The 21,846-nt window shown below is 45.7% G+C and overlaps 1 protein-coding gene across 3 annotated transcripts in view; it reads left to right on the plus strand.

Moving 5' to 3' along the window:
• The window catches only part of LOC115475927 (glyoxylate/hydroxypyruvate reductase B-like), a 95,572-nt gene that overhangs the window by 15,318 nt on the left and 58,408 nt on the right, over window positions 1–21,846 (plus strand). For all 3 annotated transcript variants that reach the window (XR_003943122.1, XR_003943123.1, XM_030212006.1), the window contains exons 2-3: window positions 14,779–14,877; window positions 16,339–16,774. Coding sequence is in view for 1 of the 3 variants with exons in the window: in XM_030212006.1 (XP_030067866.1) it covers window positions 16,399–16,774 (376 nt within the window). In the remaining 2 variants the exon portion in view is untranslated. The remainder of the gene's footprint in view (window positions 1–14,778; window positions 14,878–16,338; window positions 16,775–21,846) is intronic.

The following is a 21,846-nucleotide window of genomic DNA, read 5'->3' on the forward strand; positions in this document are numbered from 1 at the left end:
ACGTTCGTGAAAAACACAACTACTGGAATGTACAGGCTGCTACACAAAGCCTGTCTTTGAGAAGCCCCCCCCCCCCCCCGACTTTTGGGCCTGGGTGGGGATACATCCTTGGAGCTACAGTACAGTGGTTGGGAAGCACTACTTTAAACGTGTTATTTTTTTGTAATTTGCTTTTATGCTACTGTTCCCTATATTTAGCTTTTAGAAAATTAGGATATAAGTATAATCTGGAAGTAGGCTTGTCCTGTCCAATATTCATGTGTTTGATTGGGTACAGTGCTTGAAGGGTGGGCAATCATGTGGGATCTGTGATGTAAGGCATATATTTGTGGAATGGAGCAGTGTGTGGAGGGATCATAATCTATCTGTACAAGTTGTATAGGGCAGGCAGAGCTTTTAAGCAGAGTAAAAGGTGCCCTTCAGTTGTTGAGGGCTCCTTGCTGCTGTCACTTCCTCACTAAGAATCTAGATATGCAGCAAGCAAAAATTGTTCACACTGCAGAACTCAGAGATTTTTCAATAAACAGTATAGGGTCAGGGCTAGTGGTGGACTCCATCATTCATCCTGGCTGCAATAGGGAAGATAAATCAATTTGCCATAGATCAAAAAGATTCTCTGAGGACAAACAGGATGTATCGTTTATTAAATTTGCTATACCGTATCGTTGCACACAAATTAAAGTGGTTTACAATAAAAACAAGAATTCCAGTTGTAGATAGGAAAGAGCTAACTACCCAAACCATTCAAACTATACAACATACAAGAAGGATAGTCAAAGAACATACATACAGAGTAAAGAACTTATACCAAGAAAATAAAATCAATAATTTTAATTTACACAACTACTGTCTTTCAACCCTGGTCTCCCATTGCAGAGTTACCCAAGTCTGTGGCAAAAAAAAGCCTGTTGAAAAAGGTGAGTTTTTAATAATGCAAGGAAAGGCGCATTCCTTTTTTCCAGCTGAAGATGTTGCAGCAGTAAATTCCATAATGCTGGTGAAATAAAGTAAAATGCACTAGATCTAGTGGCTTCCCATCTGGCTTTAAAGTGGTGTGGCAGAACTAACCTATTATTACTTAACGAACGTAAAGTGTGAGAGGGAGTATAAGGGATTACAGGGAAGCAAGATAAGCAGGGAAACCACTATGCAGAACTTTATGGACTAAAGGTTAGGATTTTAAATTTAACCCTGAAATCAATGGGTAACCAATGAAGCTGTCGGAGGAGAGCTGAAGCATAATCAAAGCGAGATACTCGACACAATGTACATGCTGCCGTGTTATGAGATTATGTTTAATAATCCCAGCATAGATGATATTACAGTAATCATATCTGGAATGAAGGAAGGCATGAAATAGTGAACAGAGTGCATCAAAGTCCAATAGATTGTGAATTTACCTCAATTTACGAAGGGAAAGAAAATCTGTTTTAACAACCTGTGAAATTTGAGGACCAAAAGACGGGGAGAATCCAGAAGTACTCTGCGATAATGGAATGATGGAACAGGAACAATATGCCTACCAAACAGGAATGGAATAATATTTGGTGGAGACAATGACCCAGTAACCTAACAGACTACAGTCTTTTCAGTGTTCAAATCAAAAGTAAATGATGATCCTTTAACCAATCTGCCACCTGATCTAAACAAGTTTGGAATGGCTGTAAATCAACTGAATTCAAATCTGTAATAAACTAAAAAAAAAAAAAAATTATCGGCCTAAGAATAGGAACTAACAACAGATTGAATAGTGTTGGGGAAAGCACTGACTCATGTCTACTTGCTGTCTTGCCTCTGGGACAGGTTTGCTGTCTGGTGTAAGGGCAAGTCCCCAGTCCCCTTTTCCTGTCCTACACAAAAATTGCTTGAATACCCCCTACACCTGTTAGACTCGTGTCTCAAGACCAGGGGTTCTCAATCCAATCCTTGTGACACACCTAGTCAGTCAGGTTTTCAGGCTACCCACAATATGCATAGATTTTCACTACCTCCATTTTATGCAAATATATTTTGTGCATATTTCTTGTGGATATCCTGAAAACACACTGGTTAGGTGTGTTCCAAGGACTGGGTTGAGAACCCTTGTTCAAGATTCACTCGGTAAGGGTTCATTTCAGTGGAATTGGAGCTTGTCACCGTATAGAGGATAAGCCCATCTCTGCTCAGCCTTTAGTTCACTTCATGAGGAGCTTGTTTCTATTGAAGCCTCCTATTAAGGCCCCCCCCCCCCCCCACACACACACACACACACAGTTTCCTGGTATCTCAGCTGATGAAAGTTCACTTTGAGCCATTTGATACCTTTCATCTGAAGCACCTGACATGGAAGATTTTATTTTTTTGTGGTAGTCTCTTCAGCTCACAGTCAGTGAGCTACAGGCCTTAGTAGCTGATCTACCTTATACTAAATTTTACAACAGAGTGGTTTTGGGCAACATACTAAATTCTTTTTTAAGGTAGTGTTCTGCCACCATTTTTAGCAAAAGCCACATGACATGCCCATCAAGGTGAAAGCACACTACACACTCTGGACTTGAAAAGAACCTTGCCCTTCAGTCTGGAATGGACCAAAATCCACCCAACTTTTTTTTCTCTTGACTCTAATAGGATGAGGGCTGCAATCAGTAAGCACACTCTTTTTGAATTGGCTAGCAGACTGCATTTCCTTTTACTAATTCCCAGCCTGGGCTGACTCTAGAGGGTCATGTTTCGGCTCACACTATCAGAGCCATGACTGCATCGATGGCCCACTTGAGGTCAGCCTCCATAGTGGAGATCTGCAGAGCTGCAACCTGAACTTCAGTCCACACGTTCACATCTCACTACTGTTTAGATCAAGATTCCTGACTTGGCAATTCTACAGAATCCAACTTCATCCTCCTAAGCCCATTTTATTTCTGTTCCAGGCTATTACAAAAAAAAAAAGTATGTTATGGTTATCTGCGTGCATTATAGATCTTGCTCATTGTAGATCCTAGTTGTATTCGTCTTTTCTTTTAAGACAGCCTGGTAGCTATGGATTTCCATCAGAGTGGATATTAAATTCTTCTTCTCCTTGGAGAAAGTGGAGTTACTTGTAGCAAGTGTTCTCCGAGGATAGCAGAATGAATATCTACATTGCCCCAACCATCTGGTCCCATGTGACGGTGACAAGCAGGAAGACATGTGCATGCACAGTAGACCAAAACTATTCTAGAAGATTGCTGTGCCAGGGTCTGTCAGAAGATATTCTTCCTGCTTTTGTGCTACAAGTGAGTAACTTTGTTTTCCAGTTTGGTGACATGGCAGAAAATCAGAACAGCTAGCCTACTACCTAAACTCTTGCATTCTGTGCACTTCTCAGCTACAGAAAGAGAGGGTTAGTTAGCGCAGTCTGTTCTTAAAATACCTACAGTGCATTTTAGAAAGCTGATCTTTTCCCTGTATTTCATTTCTTGTGTACCTTCCAACTACTGATCGGCTTTGATGAGCCACTTAGTGCTATAATAATAAACTAGATGGAGAGAAAGGTAAAGATCATTCTTGTCTCTGACTCAGATGCTGGCAGGTTATTTCTACCTTGTTTGTTCTTTCTCCCCTACCTCTTTATGTTCTGTCCCTCTTACTTTATTCTTTGTTATTTTTGGATTTTATGTAAACACGGCCATGGAATTCTATAGAGAGCACCTTGAAAGAAAGGTTAACTAGCACATGCTCACTATCTATACCTTAGTAGGCTCATTAGTTTGCTTCCAGTCTTAACATCGTAACAGGTGCGAGGATCTAGCTTTCTGAAATCCTCACCAACACAGATTTTACATATATATATATATAGTTTTATTTTTTTACAGGAATTGATTCATCTTAACCTAGCTTTTCTATCTGACTTTTCAGTCAGTAATATATTTCCAGAACAAGTTAATGAAGTGAGAGCTTTGACCATTAAAAGAATGCCATCTAAAGCAGTTTCTTTGCCAAAAATATTTTTTGACATATCACATGAAGGCAATGAGTTTCTTTTCCTCAGCACAAGCAAACATCCAAATCCTTTATGTTCATGTTGGCTCACTTAATTTTACAGAATCACACACTTTCCAAATTTCTTAACTTGCTCAAGAAATTTTATTCACATTTTTCCTTTCAGCACTCTCACTTAGTTCATCTAATTTTGAAAATTCTACAGTAATAGTGTCTCAAACTCGTATACTTAACAGCATGCAACATCTACGCACAACCTTTTTCTTCAATCAATCCCTCCCAACTGCCAACTCTTGTCCATGTAGAATTTTTCAGCTTTTTCGCTCCTACCTGCAGCAGCCAGAGTCAGCTGTGAGTTCCCAGTATCACTATTCCACTTTACTTCCCCCAACAGAACCACCTTGCCAGGGTCCTCAGTGCATATACACCTCCTTCATCCAAGACCACCTTTCTTTTTAATGTAATTAGTCTTGATATACCGCCAAGTTGCATGAGGTGCTGCTAGGTGGTTTACAACACAATAAAGAGAGGAAATTGGAAGAGAAAAGTTATAATCAAACCAAGAAAAAATGAACAGGAAGATATGTATTGAAGAGAGAGAGAGAGACAAAGGAGAGTGTGGGAAAGAGGGGAAGCTTTATGCCTCTGTAGCCCCCTTGCAGCCACACTGCTGTCCCCATTCTTTCCTAGTAGGATTGCACCCACTGCTCCATTTGTGTGCAGACAGCAGTGTGCCATCTTTTGGGACCAGGAATTATTTCATTTGTAAGGCCACTGCTGCCCCTCATACCTTGTAAGAGTCTGGACTGCAGCAGTTGGTTTCCTTGGCATCTCCGGAGGTCCTTCTAGCCCTCTGATACCTCACTACAGCCTCTGTCACTAGGCCACACCTCCTTGCAGCCTAGCTCCCTACCAATTGTGCACGATTAAACACATATATGCATGAGATCACGTGATGCAGTGAGAGGAGACAGACGTGTTTTGCCTCCTGCTCGAGGGTCCTAATCCTCATCCTTTGACATCGCAATTGAAAACCCCCACTTAACCTGCAATTTGACTCGTGAGAGCAGTGGTGGGTCTTATGGACAAATATCTTACTTCATATAACAGGATGGCTGCAAAATCAGCAAAAAAAGGGTCAGAACGCTCCAGGGCCGCCGAAGACAAAATGGCGGAACAAGGACAGGCCCCGCAGCTTACTTGCACGGAGGCTGCTATCACGGAACTTACCAAGGCGGTAGTGCTTGCCTTGGAACTGCGACTGCAACAGCTGTCGGAGCAGTTGGCAGGGATCTCACAAATTACGGCCGAATTAACCCGGAGAACAGGCGAATTGGAGTGCCGCGTGTCTGATTTGGAGGATGGCGCCCAGGGAAATGGTGTGGAGCTGACGCGCTTGCGGGAGCTGGTGGCGGAACAACAAACCAAGTTAGAGGATCTTGAAAACGGGTCCCGCCGGGATAACCTTCGAATATTGGGCATACCTGAAGCAGTGCCCGAAAGAACTCTGCGTCGGGTTTTGGAATGCTGGATGAGCCCGATGGTTGTGCGGGACGAAGAGCTGGACCCGGTGAAACTTGAGCGTGCGCATCGCCTGGGAGCTGCTCGTGCCGGCGAAGGACGTCCTAGAGTAGTGATTGTCAAGTTCCTCAACTCGGCCCAGAAAGATGCACTCCTCCAATACTACCGGCAACACAAGGAAGAGGTTACCTATGAGGGAGTGCAAGTGCGGGTATATCAAGATTATTCTGCAACGCTGGCGGCAAAGCGCCGCCAGTACTCTGAAGTCTGTTCTCGCTTGATCGAGAGGAAATATAAATTTCAAGTCCGCTATCCTGCAGTGTTAAAAGTGTGGCATAATGGTCAGTGGCGCACTCATGATACACCAGGGAGTGCGATGGCCTGGCTAAATGGAGTCCCTGTGCAGCACGCGGCAGATGATCAAGCTGGGTGAGGCCGGGACAGTGGCGGGAGATCGCGGAGGAACAAGTTATCCCTGAAGAGCTGGTGGTAAAGGGGTTGGATGTTTGGCTAGATAAGACTGAAACCATGCCTGTTCAGGTGTTCCTTTTCATTTTGTTACACCATGGTTTCTAAGACTGGATTGTTTGGGGTGTGGGAGCGGGCGGGGGTGTGGGATAGTGGAAAGTAAGCAAGAGCAAGAGACAGCTTAAGCCCTTTGGGTCTTTGCCTTTTCATCCTCGCCCATCCTCAGTTGATTTTAAACTTATGGGGTAGAAGAGCATGTTTCCCCCTATTAAACATTCATCCCCTTTGTTGTTTAAGGTTTTTGAAAATGTTTAAAGAGGAATCTGGGAATTAAAGCATGTAACTGTTAATGTTTGGTTGTGCAATACGGTTCTAGAATTGTGGTGGGTGGCTTGTGGAGGGGCGTCAATCAGTGGGGATGAAGAGCCATAGTATGGAAGATGGGAGGGTGAGCGGTGGGATAGTGCCTAGGACTTGTTAAGGTATGAGTAAGGTAATAGGAGTGGGGAGTGTTAGGTGAGGAGCGAGAGTGCGGGTGAATAACTGATAGGACTTAGGCATTTTTAGGAATGCGTGTGGGGTAGAACTATAAGAGAGGATGGGACTTCTCTAGGTGTTATTATGTGATCGACAGACAGGCTTCTCTATGGTGGCATGGAGAAGAATGGAACTGGGAGTTGGTGGGGAAGGGGAGGGAGGGTGGGGGGTTGTGAGGGGGGGAGGGGGGTTAGGTACAGGGAATCCCATGGTGTCCAATGTGGGATGGACTGCTGATGAGTGTGCTGCTGGGGTAGGAGTGGTCTCCTGGGAGTGTCCTGGGGTTGCGGACTTCTGGGCGAAGGCTGGGCGCCTGGGAGTTTCCGACCCTATAAGGGAATGGGCCTTGATTAAAGCGATGAATAGGGACCCTGGCTAAGTTACCGGTGCCACGATTAATTTCTTGGAATGTGTGTGGCATCACCTCCCCTATTAAACGTACAAAAATACTGACTACTCTCCAGCGTCACAATGTCTCCCTGGCTTGTTTACAGGAGACCAAACTCTCTGATTTAGAGCATTCAAAGTTAAAACAGCGTTGGGTGGGGGACTGCTTCTTTGCATCAGCTAAGGGCAAAAAGGGGGGGGGGTGGCTGTGTTGATACATAAGAGCCTGCAATGCCACGCCCAAGTGGTGGAAAGTGATAAGAATGGACGTTACATTCTGTTGCGGATGAACGTTATGGGGCAAGATTTTTATCTTTTAAATGTTTATGGCCCTAATGTGTACGATCACTCGTTCTTCCAACACCTAGTACGCCTAGGAATACAGCACGCAGAGGTGCCTTGGGTGGTAGTGGGAGACTTCAATCAGGTACTGGATGTGCAACAGGATCGCTCAGGCCCAAATGTGGGGACGGTAATGGGAGGAGGGAAGGGCCTGCCTTATTTATGTCAAGCCTTGAACTTGGTGGACCCGTGGCGGTTGTGCAACCCCAACACGCGTGATTACACGCATTTGTCACGGGCGCACGGCACTTGGTCCAGACTGGATTATATCTTGGTGTCTGCCCCTCTTTTCTCGCAGGTAGTACAGTCGGAGATTGGCCCGATGGAGATTTCGGATCACACACTCATCTGGGTGGACATGGACCTTGGAGAGGCGCGGTTGCGACGACGGTTGTGGCGATTCCCCTCCTACTTAGTGGAGGATGAGAATTTTAAGGATTATCTCCAGAAAAAATGGTCTTTGTTTGCGGAGGCGAATGCCTGCCATACTTCGGATGCGAGATTATACTGGGAAACGGCTAAGGCTGTGTTACGCGGGGACATTATAGCATACATGTGCGCGCGATCCAGGCGTCTCTCGCAGGGATTGGTCCGGTTGGAGAGGGTATATCAGGAGGCCAAACGGGTACATATGGCAACCCCCACGGCGCAGACTCGAGAGCAGATGCTATCGGCCTTGGTGGCTCTAAACGCCCTAATCCATGAACGTACTAAAAAACACCTGTTTTACCGTTCTTTTCGATTCCATCGGTTTGGGAATAAATCGGGTAGGCTGTTAGCGCGGCTTGTCAAAACCTGGGGGGGGTAATCGTTTTGTGTCATCACTAACGGGCCCTAATGGACAGAGGGAAACTCAGACTTCAAAGATAGCGCAGCTGTTTTATGACTATTACGCGGCTTTGTATGCGTCGCCGGACCCTCAGGAGGGGCCTTCCATGAGTGACTATCTAGAGAATTCGGGAATTCCCCGTCTTTCGGCTTCGGTTATTGCCCAATTGAATGCGCCTTTAAGGGGAAATGAGATTCAGCGAGTGGTTAAGACGCTAAAGAGAGGCACAGCGCCTGGGCCAGACGGATACTCGGCTGAGTTTTACCAGTGTATGTTTCCACAAATTGCTGCCCCGCTACTCGATTTTTTTGAAGCTTCGCTGCAACAGAGTTCATTCCCTAGGTTTTCGAACGACGCTTTGATCTCTCTGATTCCTAAGCCAGGCAAACCGGCGGACCTCCCTGGCTCTTACAGGCCGATCTCCCTGATAAACGTTGATCTGAAGATCCTGGCCAGAGTCTTAGCAGATAGGCTAGCGCTACACATGCCATCGCTGATTGGAGAAGGACAGGTGGGGTTTGTCAGGGGACGACACTCTTCAGTGAATGTGAGGAAGGTGTGTCTGGCTATCGCGCGGAGCCATGTTGTTAATGAGCCTTTGCTTCTGGTCAGTCTAGATGCCGAAAAGGCTTTTGACAAAGTGCGTTGGAGCTATCTGTTTGCGGTGCTTGACCATATCGGGATTACTGGATGGTTTCGAAAGGCAGTGGAGGTGCTTTATGAAAAGCCAAGAGGGTCTTTGGTGGTAAATGGAACATGCACAGCCCCTTTTGAAGTGTCCTGTGGTACTAGGCAGGGATGCCCCCTATCTCCTTTATTGTTTCTTTTATACCTGGAGCCTTTATTGCGCTATATACAGAGCAATGTGGACGTTGCAGGGGTGAATTTCTCAACATTCTCACTGAAAACACTAGCGTTTGCAGATGATATTTTGGTGACCTTGACGCAGCCCAGGCAGTCGATCTCGGCCCTTCTTGGTGAAATTGAAGAGTTTAGTTATTTCTCTGGCTTTACCCTTAACCTACAAAAATCAGCAGCATTCCCGGTGCAGGACCATATACGGACCCGGTGGGAGGGAGAATTTCCATTGTCTTGGACGTCGGGTCCATTAAAGTACTTGGGGGTGTGGATACCAAGAGATCTGACTCAGCTCTATGAGCTGAATGTCGAGCCTCTGTGAGTCAGTACGAGGGCCTCTCTTGGGGTGTGGCAATCGCTGCCGTTGTCAGGCCTGGGTAGAGTGGCACTGTATAATATGGTGTTGGTGCCCAAGTGGACATATATCCTGCAAACGGTGCCTATATTGCTCAGTAGGAAGGATGAAAGACTAGTGACTCGATTGGTGGCGCGTTGTATCTGGCAGGGGAAGCGGTCACGGATGGCGGCAGCGCAGCTTTATCGTCCTAGGGGCCAGGGGGGCTGGGGCTTATTAAATGTTAAGTTGTTGTCTGTTGCGGGGAACATGAGGCACATATCTGACTGGCTCAGAGGTACGAATCACTTTACCCTTTCGGGGGAAGAACGGCGGCTATTGCAACCGATACATTTTAGTGCGTGGTTACATGCCCGGCCGTGTGAGTATAAGATACCCGAGCCTTATGCAGTTTTGTTATTACCATTGCGACGGGCCTGGAGGTGGGTGTGCCGCCTTTTTGGACTCTCGTCGAGGTTCTCACCCTTGTTGTCGTTACAGGGTAACCCTGATTTCCCACCGGGCTCGAGTTCAGCTCAATTTGCGGCTTGGAGAGCCAGAGGGGCTCATTATTTGCATCAGTTGTATTCAGAAGATGGCGAAAAGAAGACGTTGGGAGCCTGGCGGTTGGAATTTGGAAGGGGGGTGGGAGACTTTTTTGCTTGGTATCAGCTCTGCCATTATGTTCGGTCACTCCCCCCCCGACTCCCTGAAATTAGCAGTGTGGGAGAGGTTCTTGGAGGTGTTTGTCCTAGATGCACAATCGGCAGTCCCCCTAAAGTATTATCATTCGCGTTTGAGAGAGCAGCTGGGTGAGGTAGATTATGAAAAATTAGCAACCCATTGGAATAATGAGTTAACCCTGACACTTCGGGGGGAACAACTAAAGACTTATGTGTTGAATATTCCCAGGGTGACAGAGAATGTGACGCTGAGAGAAACTCTTTACAAATTTGTAATGCGCATGTATTTTTCCCCGCATAGGGCGATGAGGGCGGCAATGCGGACAGATGACACTTGTGCGAAGTGTGCTCGCTCCCCGGCGGGCCTTGGGCACATGTTTTGGCAGTGCCCGTGTGTCCTGGATTTTTGGAGGCGGGTGGCTAGGCATGTGTCGGTTATTTGGGGAGTGAATTGGAAGCCCCATGCCTCTCAGTTATTTGATCTCTTTAAGCTGCTGACGCCTGGAGCAGTGGGGCTTAAACCCTTCCTAAAGAGAGCGACCCTTATGGGCAAGAAAGTTATACTTCACCAATGGATAGTAGCAGAGCCCCCAACTCTCCAGCAGTGGAGGTCTAGGATGATTTCTTTGTGTGCACTGGAGTGTAGGGGGGGTGGGGGACCTAGCCTCACCTAAAGGTGATGCCTTCTGTAGACGGTGGGCACCTTTCTGGGATTCTTTGACCCCAGTGGCGCGCAGCAGGATTTTGAATTGCTGATTGGTACACCATGGTGATTCCCCGGGGGGGGGGGGGGAGAGAGAGGGGTTGGGGGGAGTGTATAGGGTGGGATTAGATGGGAGAGGGTTAGGTTTGTGTTTTAGAAATTGGAATTGCTGGGGGGTTTTGTACTTGTGTTTAGAGGGTGCAGACCATCCTGTAATGGATAACTGTTTACTGTTGTACGACTACGAGGTATTGTTCTATATTGGATGCAATTGCTCTGTCATTGACAACCATGAGTGAGTCCAAATTGACGCAATGCCAAAATTGAAGATGACAAAGATGATCCCTGTTAGAGGTAGAAGTATCGAACAAGGGGCCATAAGAGTCAAGGCCCTTTGTGGTGGGTTATGTGGAGGGGTTTATTTCTTTGGTTGCTGCAACAATGTGCACGACCCTCCAACTTTATTGTGGGTGAGTGTTGGATGCGGGAAGGGATGGGGTGGGAGGTGGAGGGGATAAAATGTAAAACTGATAGGTGATATTGGTAGCATTGTTGACATGTTGTGTGTTCTGTTTGTTTCTATTTGAACAGTTGTATAAGTGATACTATCACCAATAAAAATGATCTAAAATAAAAAACACATATATGCATGCAGCATCACCCACATGCTCAGCTCAAAGCACCAAAAATGTTGGGGTGTCCCAGGCCTCCTCTCCCATGCTCCCCACTGTGGGTTCATGCCTTAACCAGATCCAGAGTGCTGCAACTGCAACACTTCCATCTTCATGGCAGGGGCGTAGCCAGACACCCAATTTTGGGTGGGCCAGGGCCCAAGATGGGTGGCTAGAAGAACTCCACCTTGTCCCACAAGTGATTTGGTCTCTCCCTCTCTCGCCTGCATGCCATATGGTCTCTCAAACATCCCCCCTCCCCTGCATATCTTTTAAATAGCAGATTTTCACCAGCAGCAAGCAGCAACTAATACACACTGCTCATGTTGACCCCACAGCCTTCCCCCTCTGATGCAGCTTCCTGTTTCCGCATAGGTGGGAATACATCAGAGGGAAGGCTGTGGGGCCAGTGCGAGCAGTATGTATCAGTCGCTGCTCACTGTAGGCGAAGATCTGCTATTTACAAGGTATGCAGGAAGGACAGTTGTTGGAAGTTTTCGGCTGGTGGGACTTGGGGATCTCTGCCAGCCACATCATAGGTATGCTGCTACTGGGTAGGCCTGAGCCCAAAGTGGGCTACGCCACTGCTTCACGGGTGTATTTAACTCCACCTCATGACTGCCATTGACAGTCCTTGATGTTGCTTCCAGCATTACCAGGGCTTCTGGATCATCACAACTCCCTCCAGCCAGGAACTGCTCACCAGAGCTCCTGAACTCTGCAGCCACACTAGCCAGCCCTCCCCTCCCCCCCCCCCCCCCCCCCCCCACACACACACACAAAAAAATATCCAGTAGCCTACAACAACAGAACCCCAGATAGTGCTGGAACCGTCACCTCTGCCCCAGGTGAGCTCCTCTTTTAAATTTATTCACCCTACTTACAATAAGATTTCCAAGTGTATTAGTAATTTGCAAAAATATTTTTATTTCTGAAATAGATTGGAGTTAATAAAATGCCAAATAAGTGTTCTGCATTTGGATGTAAAAGCGGCTATGACTGTACTTGTGACACAAAACAAGCTGACACAAAGATCAATTTTCATGCTTTTTCATTCAAAAGTAGAGATTTGTTAGATAAATGGATATAGGCTAATCCTAGAAAAACTCGTTTTCTATGAAAAGTTCAAAAATATGTTCATTTCACTTTCAGCTGTGTGATTTTAAAGAAGATTAAATTGACAGTAACACTATGCAGGGGAATCAAAAAGCATTAATTTTGGAGAAACCTATTACAAACCATTTAAGGCAGGAGCCGTTCTAAGCATTTTCCCTACTGTACCAGAACATACATTTATTGATGATACTTGCAGCCCCAAGAAAAATAACAAAAGCAACCGTTGCTTCAGGGAAGAATTGAATAGGAATGATTTGTTAGAACGGTATGTTCATTTGAGAGGATGCTATAACAGGACTACATATACCAGAAATTTCTTCTAAACTTGCATCTGAAACAACTGCACCTTCTGGATTCTTAACAGCCATCATTTTTATTATTTATTTATTTGCAGCATTTGTATCCCACATTTTCCCACCTATTTGCAGGCTCACTGTGGCTTACATTATGCCGTAATGGCGATCACCATTCCAGAGTGAGAAATACAGAGTATTGTAACATTAAGTACAGTACAGACAGAGAGGGTAATACAGTATACAGTCAGAGAAACCAAAAGAAAAAAGCAACACTGGGCCTTCAAAACTAGGACAACAGGAGTACTTTATTAGCCAAAGACCCGACACGGGCCGTGTTTCGGCGCCAACAAGGCGCCTGCCTCAGGTGTCAAATTGTGAATATAGTAACGTACAGATGTCGAGGCGCAGATGCCTTAAGGACAATCAAGATAACTTGAATAGATTTTGCTATAGCGTGAAAGAATGCCGAAGACGCTGGCTCCAGCAAAGAGCCTTCTCCTGTGTAATTCGGATTACACAGGAGAAGGCTCTTTGCTGGAGCCAGCACCTTCGGTGTTCTTTCACGCTATAGCGAAATCTATTCAAGTTATCTTGATTGTCCTTAAGGCATCTGCGCCTCGACATCTGTATGTTACTATATTCACAATTTGACCCCTGAGGCAGGCGCCTTGTTGGCGCCGAAACACGGCCCGTGTCGGGTCTTTGGCTAATAAAGTACTCCTGTTGTCCTAGTCTTGAAGGCCCAGTGTTGCTTTTTTCTTTTGGTAACATTAAGTACAGGAAATATAGGATAAGTTATAAGAAGTATTTCTACAGTTCACTTCAGACATTAAGGATCAGAGTAGATGTAAAAAAACATTCAGCAGTATTCATGTGAGTAAGTAAACCAATAAAAAGAGTTTAATGTTAACTTGAATTGGTAAGGTTTTGATGTATGGTCATTATGAGGGATCTTTTAGGTACGTCTCTTTGAACAATTTAGTCTTTAGTAGTTTGCGGAAGTCTGTCAAAACGTTCATAGTTTTTATGGCAGTTGGTAGTGCATTCCACAGTTGCGTGCTAATGTAGGAGAAGCTAGAAGCATGAATTGATTTATATTTGAGTCCTTTGCAACTGGGGTAATGGAGGTTCAAGAGAGTGCGTGATGATCTTTTTGTGTTCCTTGCTGGTAAGGCTATGAGGTCTGACATGTATAATGGGGCCTCTCCATGAATAATTTTGTGAACCAGGGTGCAGGTTTTGAATACAATTCAATCTTTTAATGGGAGCCAATGTAGTTTTTCTCTGAGGAGTTTTGCGCTTTCGTATTTCGCTTTTCCAAATATGAGTCTGGCTGCCGTATTTTGGGCAGTTTGAAGTTTCTTAATGATTTGTGCTTTGCATCCGGTGTAGATGGAATTGCAGTAGTCTAAGTGGCTCAGCACCAATGATTGCACCAGGTTATGGAATATCTCCCTTGGGAAGAAAGGTTTAACTCTTTTGAGTTTCCACATTGCATGGAACATTTTCTTTGTTACATTTTTCGCATGGCTTTCTAGTGTGAGATTTCTATCAGTTGTGACTCCCAGGAGTTTCAAGGTATTTGAAATAGGGAGAGTATGGTTTAGGGTACTTATAGTAGTAGGTTTATGCTTGTTATATTGCGATGAAAGGATAAGGCATTGTGTCTTTTCTGCCTTAAGCTTTAGTTGAAACGCATCTGCCCATGAGTTCATTATTTGGAAGCTGTGATTGATTCATAGAAAACAAACTTATAATCTACATGGTGGAGTTCAAGTCCAGTACTCCAGTTATTGGAACATCAGACTGTGTGAAAAATCTGACCTATCTGCAGTGGTCAGCATTAATGACAACATTGTTCCATCATCACAATACAAACATCTTGTAGTTGACGAAAAATTTCATATATTTCACTCTTTTAGTGTTGTTAAACACATACTGTCCTTTATGTTTTTTAATAATTGTGTTATTTTTATTTTATTGCTCTTGAGTACATTTATATTCGGATTGGCAGTACAACTACTTTTGGTCAGTCTGCCTACAAAGGTCTAGGCTGACTTACACCTTTCTTTCCAGGAGCTCTCTATAGAATTCCATGACACGGCCATTTTCTCCTTCCTGCAGTCTGAGCTGAATGGCATCAACCAGTAGTGTGAGCATGAATGAGCAGATCAGGTAAGGACAAAGTGTAAAACCTGCAGTCTCAGCTAGAAAGTGACTCTTGTAACTTCCCAGGATTCATCTAGTTGATAGATAAAGCTGAGCTCCTTCACACTGTTGACTTTGATCTGGTCCTGGTGCAGCAGGTAATAAAACAGAGCCTTCCCTGTCAAAACTGTTGCTACTATTATATTTTAATGTTCAACAAATAAATGGCATGCATATTAAATTTGTGTGGTGGTGGTGGTGTGGATGGGGTTGCTTGGATGTTTATTTCATCACATAGGTTCATCATCTTGTTATTTACTATGATTATTTAGGAGTTCTGAAATAATCTGTGAATGAAACTTCCTGACAATGGTCTGTGTGAATGGGATTTTCAGTGCTTTTGATTTGAACACTTAGCAGTAAAGTGCTTATGTCAGTGGTTCCCAAACCTGATCCTGGAGGCACCGCAGCCAGTCAGGTTTTCAAGATATCCACAGTGAATATTCATGAGAGAGATTTACATGGAGACAGTGCATGCAGATCTCTCTCATGAATATCCATTGTGGATATCCTAAAAACCTGACTGGCTGGGGTGCCTCCAGGACCAGGTTTGGGAACACTGGCTTATGAGATGATTGATTTGGATCCATCCAAGTGAAGATGACTTTTCTCCAAGTGGACTAGTTAGGGTCAAACCTGGGGTGAAGGTTAACTGTGGGCCTTACTAGAGTCATGGGCTCATAGGCCTGGAATTTACTCTGTGGTCCCCTACCCATCTCAGTATCTGTCTGTAAAATCTTGTCTTTTTAATCCCCTTTCCAGTAATTCTGATTTTCCTCCCACCCCACATATTCATACAGTGGCGTAGCCACAGGTGGGCCTGGCCCACCCATTTAGGGCTCAGACCCATTCAACAGTAGCACACATTTAGCGGTAGCTGGTGAGGATCCCAAGATCGGCCAGCTGAAGACTTCCCCCTGATGGCAACGAAAACGCTACTCTCCACAATACTGGCACCTGAGCATGCTCATTTTTCAGCACATGCCTGCTGCAGACTGCCAAGGTGGAAAGATGTGTTTTCCCACCAGCTGAGATATTTTTTGGTGGTGGTTAGTGGGGGGGGGGGAGAACACTTGGTGTCCACCCACTTCTTGCCTAGGCCCACCCAAAATCTGTTGTCTGGCTATGCCCCTGTTTTTCATATCAGTAAAATCAAACCACCTTGCAGCCTATAATATCCTGCCCATTCTCTGGCATTCCCCCCTACCTGGACAGCAGGAGGAAGTATGTTGTTACCGCATCCCTGCTCCAGTACCAAGCTCCTAATAATACTGGTAGGCAGCACTGTACAGTTTAGCACTACTTACCAGTGTCACTAGGAACTAGTGGGTCTCTTAAAAATGACCTTAACTTGACAAGGGTGAATTTAAATGTACTGAGAAATTTGGCATAGCAAAATTTTCATTTCCTTCCTCTGTTTTATTTTAGGAATTCAAGTCATTCTCTGTAGCCCAGTCAGAATTTGGCTGTGGCCTGGTCTGTGCAAGCATGGATGAGTTGCCTGTTGTCCTAGTACAAAGAATTGGAGACCCAAGTGGTATTGTGGAAGATCATTTGCCATTTCTGAAGACGCATTTCATTCTAGTCACCATGCAGGAGTTTACAGAAAATCAACAGCACTTCAGTGAAAAAATAAGAGCGATTTTTATGTGGTGCGCTGAACCTTGTATTGATCGAGAACTCCTTCAGAATCTGCCTAATCTGAAAGTGATTGCAAGTGCAGGAGCTGGAGTGGATCATTTGGCCCTGGACCTGATCTCTAGCTTTGGAGTAAAAGTTACCAATACCCCACTGGAAGTTAGCAATGCAACTGCAGACCTTGCAATGACTTTACTGCTGGCATCTGCTAGAAATTTACAGGAAGGTAATACTCAAATCCTTATTACGGTTGTTTGCAGTGTATATGATATATTGTTTACTAATAAGTATTATTCCTTATTGTTCATGCCAGACCAGTCCAGACAAGTGGATTATGCTCCTCTGCCAGCAGATAGAGCCAGAAAAAAAAGCTCAGAGCTGACCACTTCCCTTATAGTGGGTTAGTAATGCGTTCAGCTCTTCAGTATTACTCTGGCTTCAGCAGATGGTGCACACACCTGGCCCTGATGCAACAACTAATAGTAGGCCGAGGTAGACCACTCCCAGGAAGGCTGTAGCCCCAGATTCTTGTTGAATCATAGAACATGTCTGGGGCGCTATAGGCCTGCAGTCCTTTGGAGTTGATTTCCCCTCCCTCCCTCCTGTTGGGGACAGACTAGAGAGCTAGTACTGGCTGAGGCCAGGGGTGTTGGTTCTCTTCCCCTGCACCCCTTCTGTGATCCTTGTGGGGATTTGTGGCTGCTGTGCCTACTGTGTCCTCCCCTACTCTCAGACGTAAGCTTTCTGAGTGCCAGCCAATTAAAGTTTTTGGAAAAAGAAAAAGCCCTCAGGCCCCAATGATCATAGTTAAATGCGGGCGCTAGAGACCATTAGCACTGGACTAGTGCTCACATTTATCAGTGCACATATGATCAGAGGGGTCTGGCACAGCAAACAACACCTGCACCAGGGAATACCGCAGTGCTCATTAAAATGATATTTAAATGAGCTCTGTGGTATTCCACTCGTATGAAGCACAGCGCTCTGATCATATAGGTGGAATAGCGCCTTAACCCTATGCCAACTTGGAACTGGCATTGTTAAAACTCCTCCCTTCCCCCCTTCCCGCTCAAGCCAGGCAGCTTGGGCTGTCACTGTCATCCTGGGCTGCCACCTCAGACCTGGGGTTCAGTGGACCCCCTGGACAGTTTCCCTAGTGACCCAGTGGCCTTTGCCCTCTGGTCACGGGGGGGTGGAGATGTGGTGGACCTCCAGCTCCCTGACCCCCCCCCCCCCAACACAAGGGCACAGGGGGATTGGAAGTCTGGTGGGCCCCCCCCCCCCCCGCCAACACCAGAAGACTGACCCTGGTGGCCCAGTGGGCAAACCTACCTCCACCCGCCCTGGTGGCCTAGTGCCTCCCAAACCCTCCCCTCCCCCCCCCCCCCCGGTACCTTGAGAAAAGAGTAGCACTCCTTCCTCCTGGGGTGCCTCCTTCAAAACGGTGGCACCCTGCCCTGCGCATCCTGGGATCCACCGGGCAGAGCTTCAATACCATATAAGGGAAATGGTATTGAAGCCCCGCCCAGTGCACCGCCATTTTGAAGGAAGCGCCCCAGGAGGAGGGAGTGCTACTCCTTTCTCCCTTCTAAAGGTACCGGGGGGAGACTTGGGGGGCACTAGGCCACCAGGACGGGTGGGGGTAGGGTTGCCCACTGGGCCACCAGGGTCAGTTTTTTGGTGTCAGGGAGGTTAAGGGGGCTAGAGGTCCCCCTTGTGCCCTTGTGTCTGGGAGGGAAGGCCACTGGGCTGCCAGGGCAGTAGGGAGGCTCCAGCCTCTTGTGTGCGTGGCGGGGAGGGGACCTCCTATTCCTGTTTGACAGGTCTGGGCTTTTTTTTTTTTTTACTCCCTGGACCTGTCAAACAACTTCTGTGAGAGGATTGTGCCTTGGGCGCATGCCCAGGCACAGTCCTCCTGCAACAGGCCCCCAACAATCAAAACAAATAATGTGCATAAATTTGCATGCTATTAGGTTTGATCATGAGGGCTTTAATCCCCCCGCACTGTTCTAGCGCTAATTTTCCAACGCTTTTTGGAACAGCGCAGGGGATTTGATCATTGGGGCCTCAGTGCAGTCTCTTCCCAGACTGCCTTGTCAGATTGGGATCTGAATTAGTCACACTCCCTCTCCTTTTTCTCTCTCTTTATTCCACCTCTGGTTACAGTTATGTCTGGGGGTAAAAAGGGAGGAAATGCACCGCAGGAAAGTCACGGCAAGCCTGTGTGTGTCAGCCAGTGCATTTGGCCTGGCCTGAGGGGGGAGGATACTGACCTTGGGAATCCCAGGATTAAGGGGAAGCCTCAAAAGTGAATCTACTACTACTACTACTACTACTACAATCTATGGGTTAAGATTTTAAAAGCCATGGGCGAGGGCTATGCTGAGGGCAGGCAGCCAAGCCCTGGAAGTAATGTAAGAACCAGCCCTTACCTGAGAGAATGACAAGAGAATGAGGTGGGAGAAGGGTAAAGGACAAAGCAAGCTGGAGGGAATGATCCTGTGGGCAGGATGGGAAACGCAGTCCTTGATAAAAGCCTCCAATGAGGAAAAGAAAGGGGAGGGTTCAAAAGCTACTGGAAGAGAGGAGGGCAACTAAAAGGGCAGTCTGTAGCGGAGCAGGAGGGAAATAGCTGTTCCCAAAGCAACCACAGACTTGCTCTACCTTTGAAGCTATGGACATATTCCTCCACAATATTCAGACGGCAGGGGTGAGCATTTTTTAAACACCTACTGTCACCAGCTAGTTCAGCCCCCAATATTCAGTGCCGGGATATTAAAAACCACCCATCAGTAGTACTTCTCCTTTCCTAGCTATCTTGTGAATGTCTTCAATTAAGTCTCTGTCCAATTCTTCTGACTGTGAAGGTGACCTGTATATTACATAAATATATTTTCATTTTCCTCTTGCCAGTTTAACCCACATTGCTTCTTCCTTACCCCATACGTCTTGCAGTTCTGTCACTTTAATATTATTCTTAACATATAATGCCACTCCTCCACCCTTTTTTTCTACCCTGTCCTTCCCGAATAGATTATAACCAGGTATAGCTATATCCCAGTCATGGTTCTCTGTGAACCACGTCTCCGTGCCCATCACTAAATCCAAATGCCCATCACTAAATCCAAGTCAGTTTCTATCATTGCAGCCTTTAGATCTGGAAATTTGTTTCCCATACTACGGGCATTCCAGATGTTACCTTTTTTTTCACTTTCTATAAGGGTATTTGATGGCTCACCTTCCTGAGGTTTATTAATAACTATAGGGCTTTTCTCACCCATCCCCAGCAAATTTAGTTTAAAGCCCTCTTTAGTACATTAGCCAGTCTGGTACTGAAGACACTTCATCCCTTCCTTGAAAGGTGGACACCATCACCGCTCAGTAGCTCATGGAAAATCATTCCGTTGTCCAGGAAACTGGTGTTTAAATACCTCCATGGCATCAATGTACAGGAGGTGAGCCTTTTTCAAATGAAGGAAAACCCTGGAATGGGAGGGCATAGGAAGAAGTTGAGAGGAAATATGCTTAGGAGGAATGTAAGAAAGTAAGCCTTCATGAAAAGGGTGCTGGATGTGTGGAATGGACTCCTGGTGGAGGTAATGGAGACTAAGACTGTGTCAGAATTTAAGGAAACGTGGGACAGGCATGTGGGATCCCTTAGGAAAAGGAGGCGTTAGTAGTTACTGTGGAAGACTGAATGGGCCATTTGGCCCTTGCCTGCTGTCATATTTCTAGTAAGTAGGTTTTTTTGTCAGAGGGAAGCTGGTGACCCTTATATTCTAAGACTTGATCTCTGAGTAGCCCTCAGATGGACCATGAAAGACAGTGATCTATATTCCTGGGTGGTTGTAGCCCCCCCCCCCCCCCCCATACTCCAAATGCTTTTTCATACATCTGATACCTGGATATGGGATCTCCTCTGGCTGAGACATCCGAGTCTAGCCTTTAGATGGCCAAGATCAACGGTTTTATATTCCTGATAAAGAGAATAAGCTCTTCTTCCCTGGGCAGAATTAGCCCCAACTATTCAATGTCAGGCCATGTCTGGGCACTGATATTGCATATCCAGGGTTAATTGAAACAACATTGGTAGCTGGGGGCCTATGTGGGTCCAAGCCAATATTCAGCTGGGGCCTGCATAAGACAGTTATGCGGGACGTGACTGAATATCGGCTGGGACTCGCATAACTACAAAGAGGGTCCTCAGCTAGAGAATAACACGCAGACATTAACTCTGTCCCCGTGAGCTCTTCTCTGTCTCCGTCTGCATAAGCCTCGAGCAGTTAGGATGTTATATTTGAATCATTTTATTAAAGTATAAAAAGAAACAATATCCTGCACAGCTGTTTTATAAATCACAATCAGTACAGAACAAAGATCAACAAAATCCCTGTCTCTCATTCCCCACAACCCCCTCACAAATTTCCCTTCCACTATCAGGAAAATTGAACAAGCCAAACTACTACAGAATACTACATAGAAAATTCATGCTAACAGAATACTTTCGTCACATACACAAAACACAAATGCCAAATGCATAATAGCTGACCAAAAATGATAAATATAAATTAAACCAAAATTCCAAGAAGCCACACCAAAGAAAGAGATGCATTTCCCCTTATACTTTGCAAAATATAAACATCACACATACTAGGGATAGTGTTGGGGAAGTGCAACTAGGACAACTGCCCTCCTGGCAGAGAGAGCCCTATAGGCCTGCTGGAAGCTAATAGTGGGCTTTGGGGTTCCCTCCCAAATTTCTGCCCTGAGTCCCAGCTATGTCTAACACCAGCTCTGGCAGGGTACACATTTCAAATTTGAGATATTCTAATTACAAACTAGAAAATAAAATTAGTTTTTCTACCTTTTGTTGCCTGGTCATTTTATTTTTTCAAATCATGTTGGTCCAATGCTCTGGTTTCTGTTTCCCTCTGTCATCCCTTAACTCACTCGCCAGGCTCTCCTACCCATTGATATTTCTTCTTTCTCCATGCTCATCATCCATCTTCCGCCTCTTTGTCCCTATCTTTCCCATGTACAGCATCTTCCTTCTCTGTGTCCCTTATACTTCCCTGTTCAGCATCTCCCCACATTCATCATCACTACTCTATGTCCCTATCCCCTCCCTCTGTGTCCAGCATCACTCATCTGCAACCCAATGCCTCCTCCCCCCAAGTCCAGCATCTTCCTTCTGTGTTCCTATTCTCCCCCATGTCTAGCATCTTTCGTCTGTGTCCATATACCCCCTCCCATGTCTAGTATTGCCCCTCTGTTTCCATATACCGTCTGCTTGCAGCA

The sequence above is a fragment of the Microcaecilia unicolor genome, chromosome 1, assembly GCF_901765095.1.
Source record: "Microcaecilia unicolor chromosome 1, aMicUni1.1, whole genome shotgun sequence".
Classification (NCBI taxonomy): Eukaryota; Metazoa; Chordata; class Amphibia; order Gymnophiona; family Siphonopidae; genus Microcaecilia; species Microcaecilia unicolor.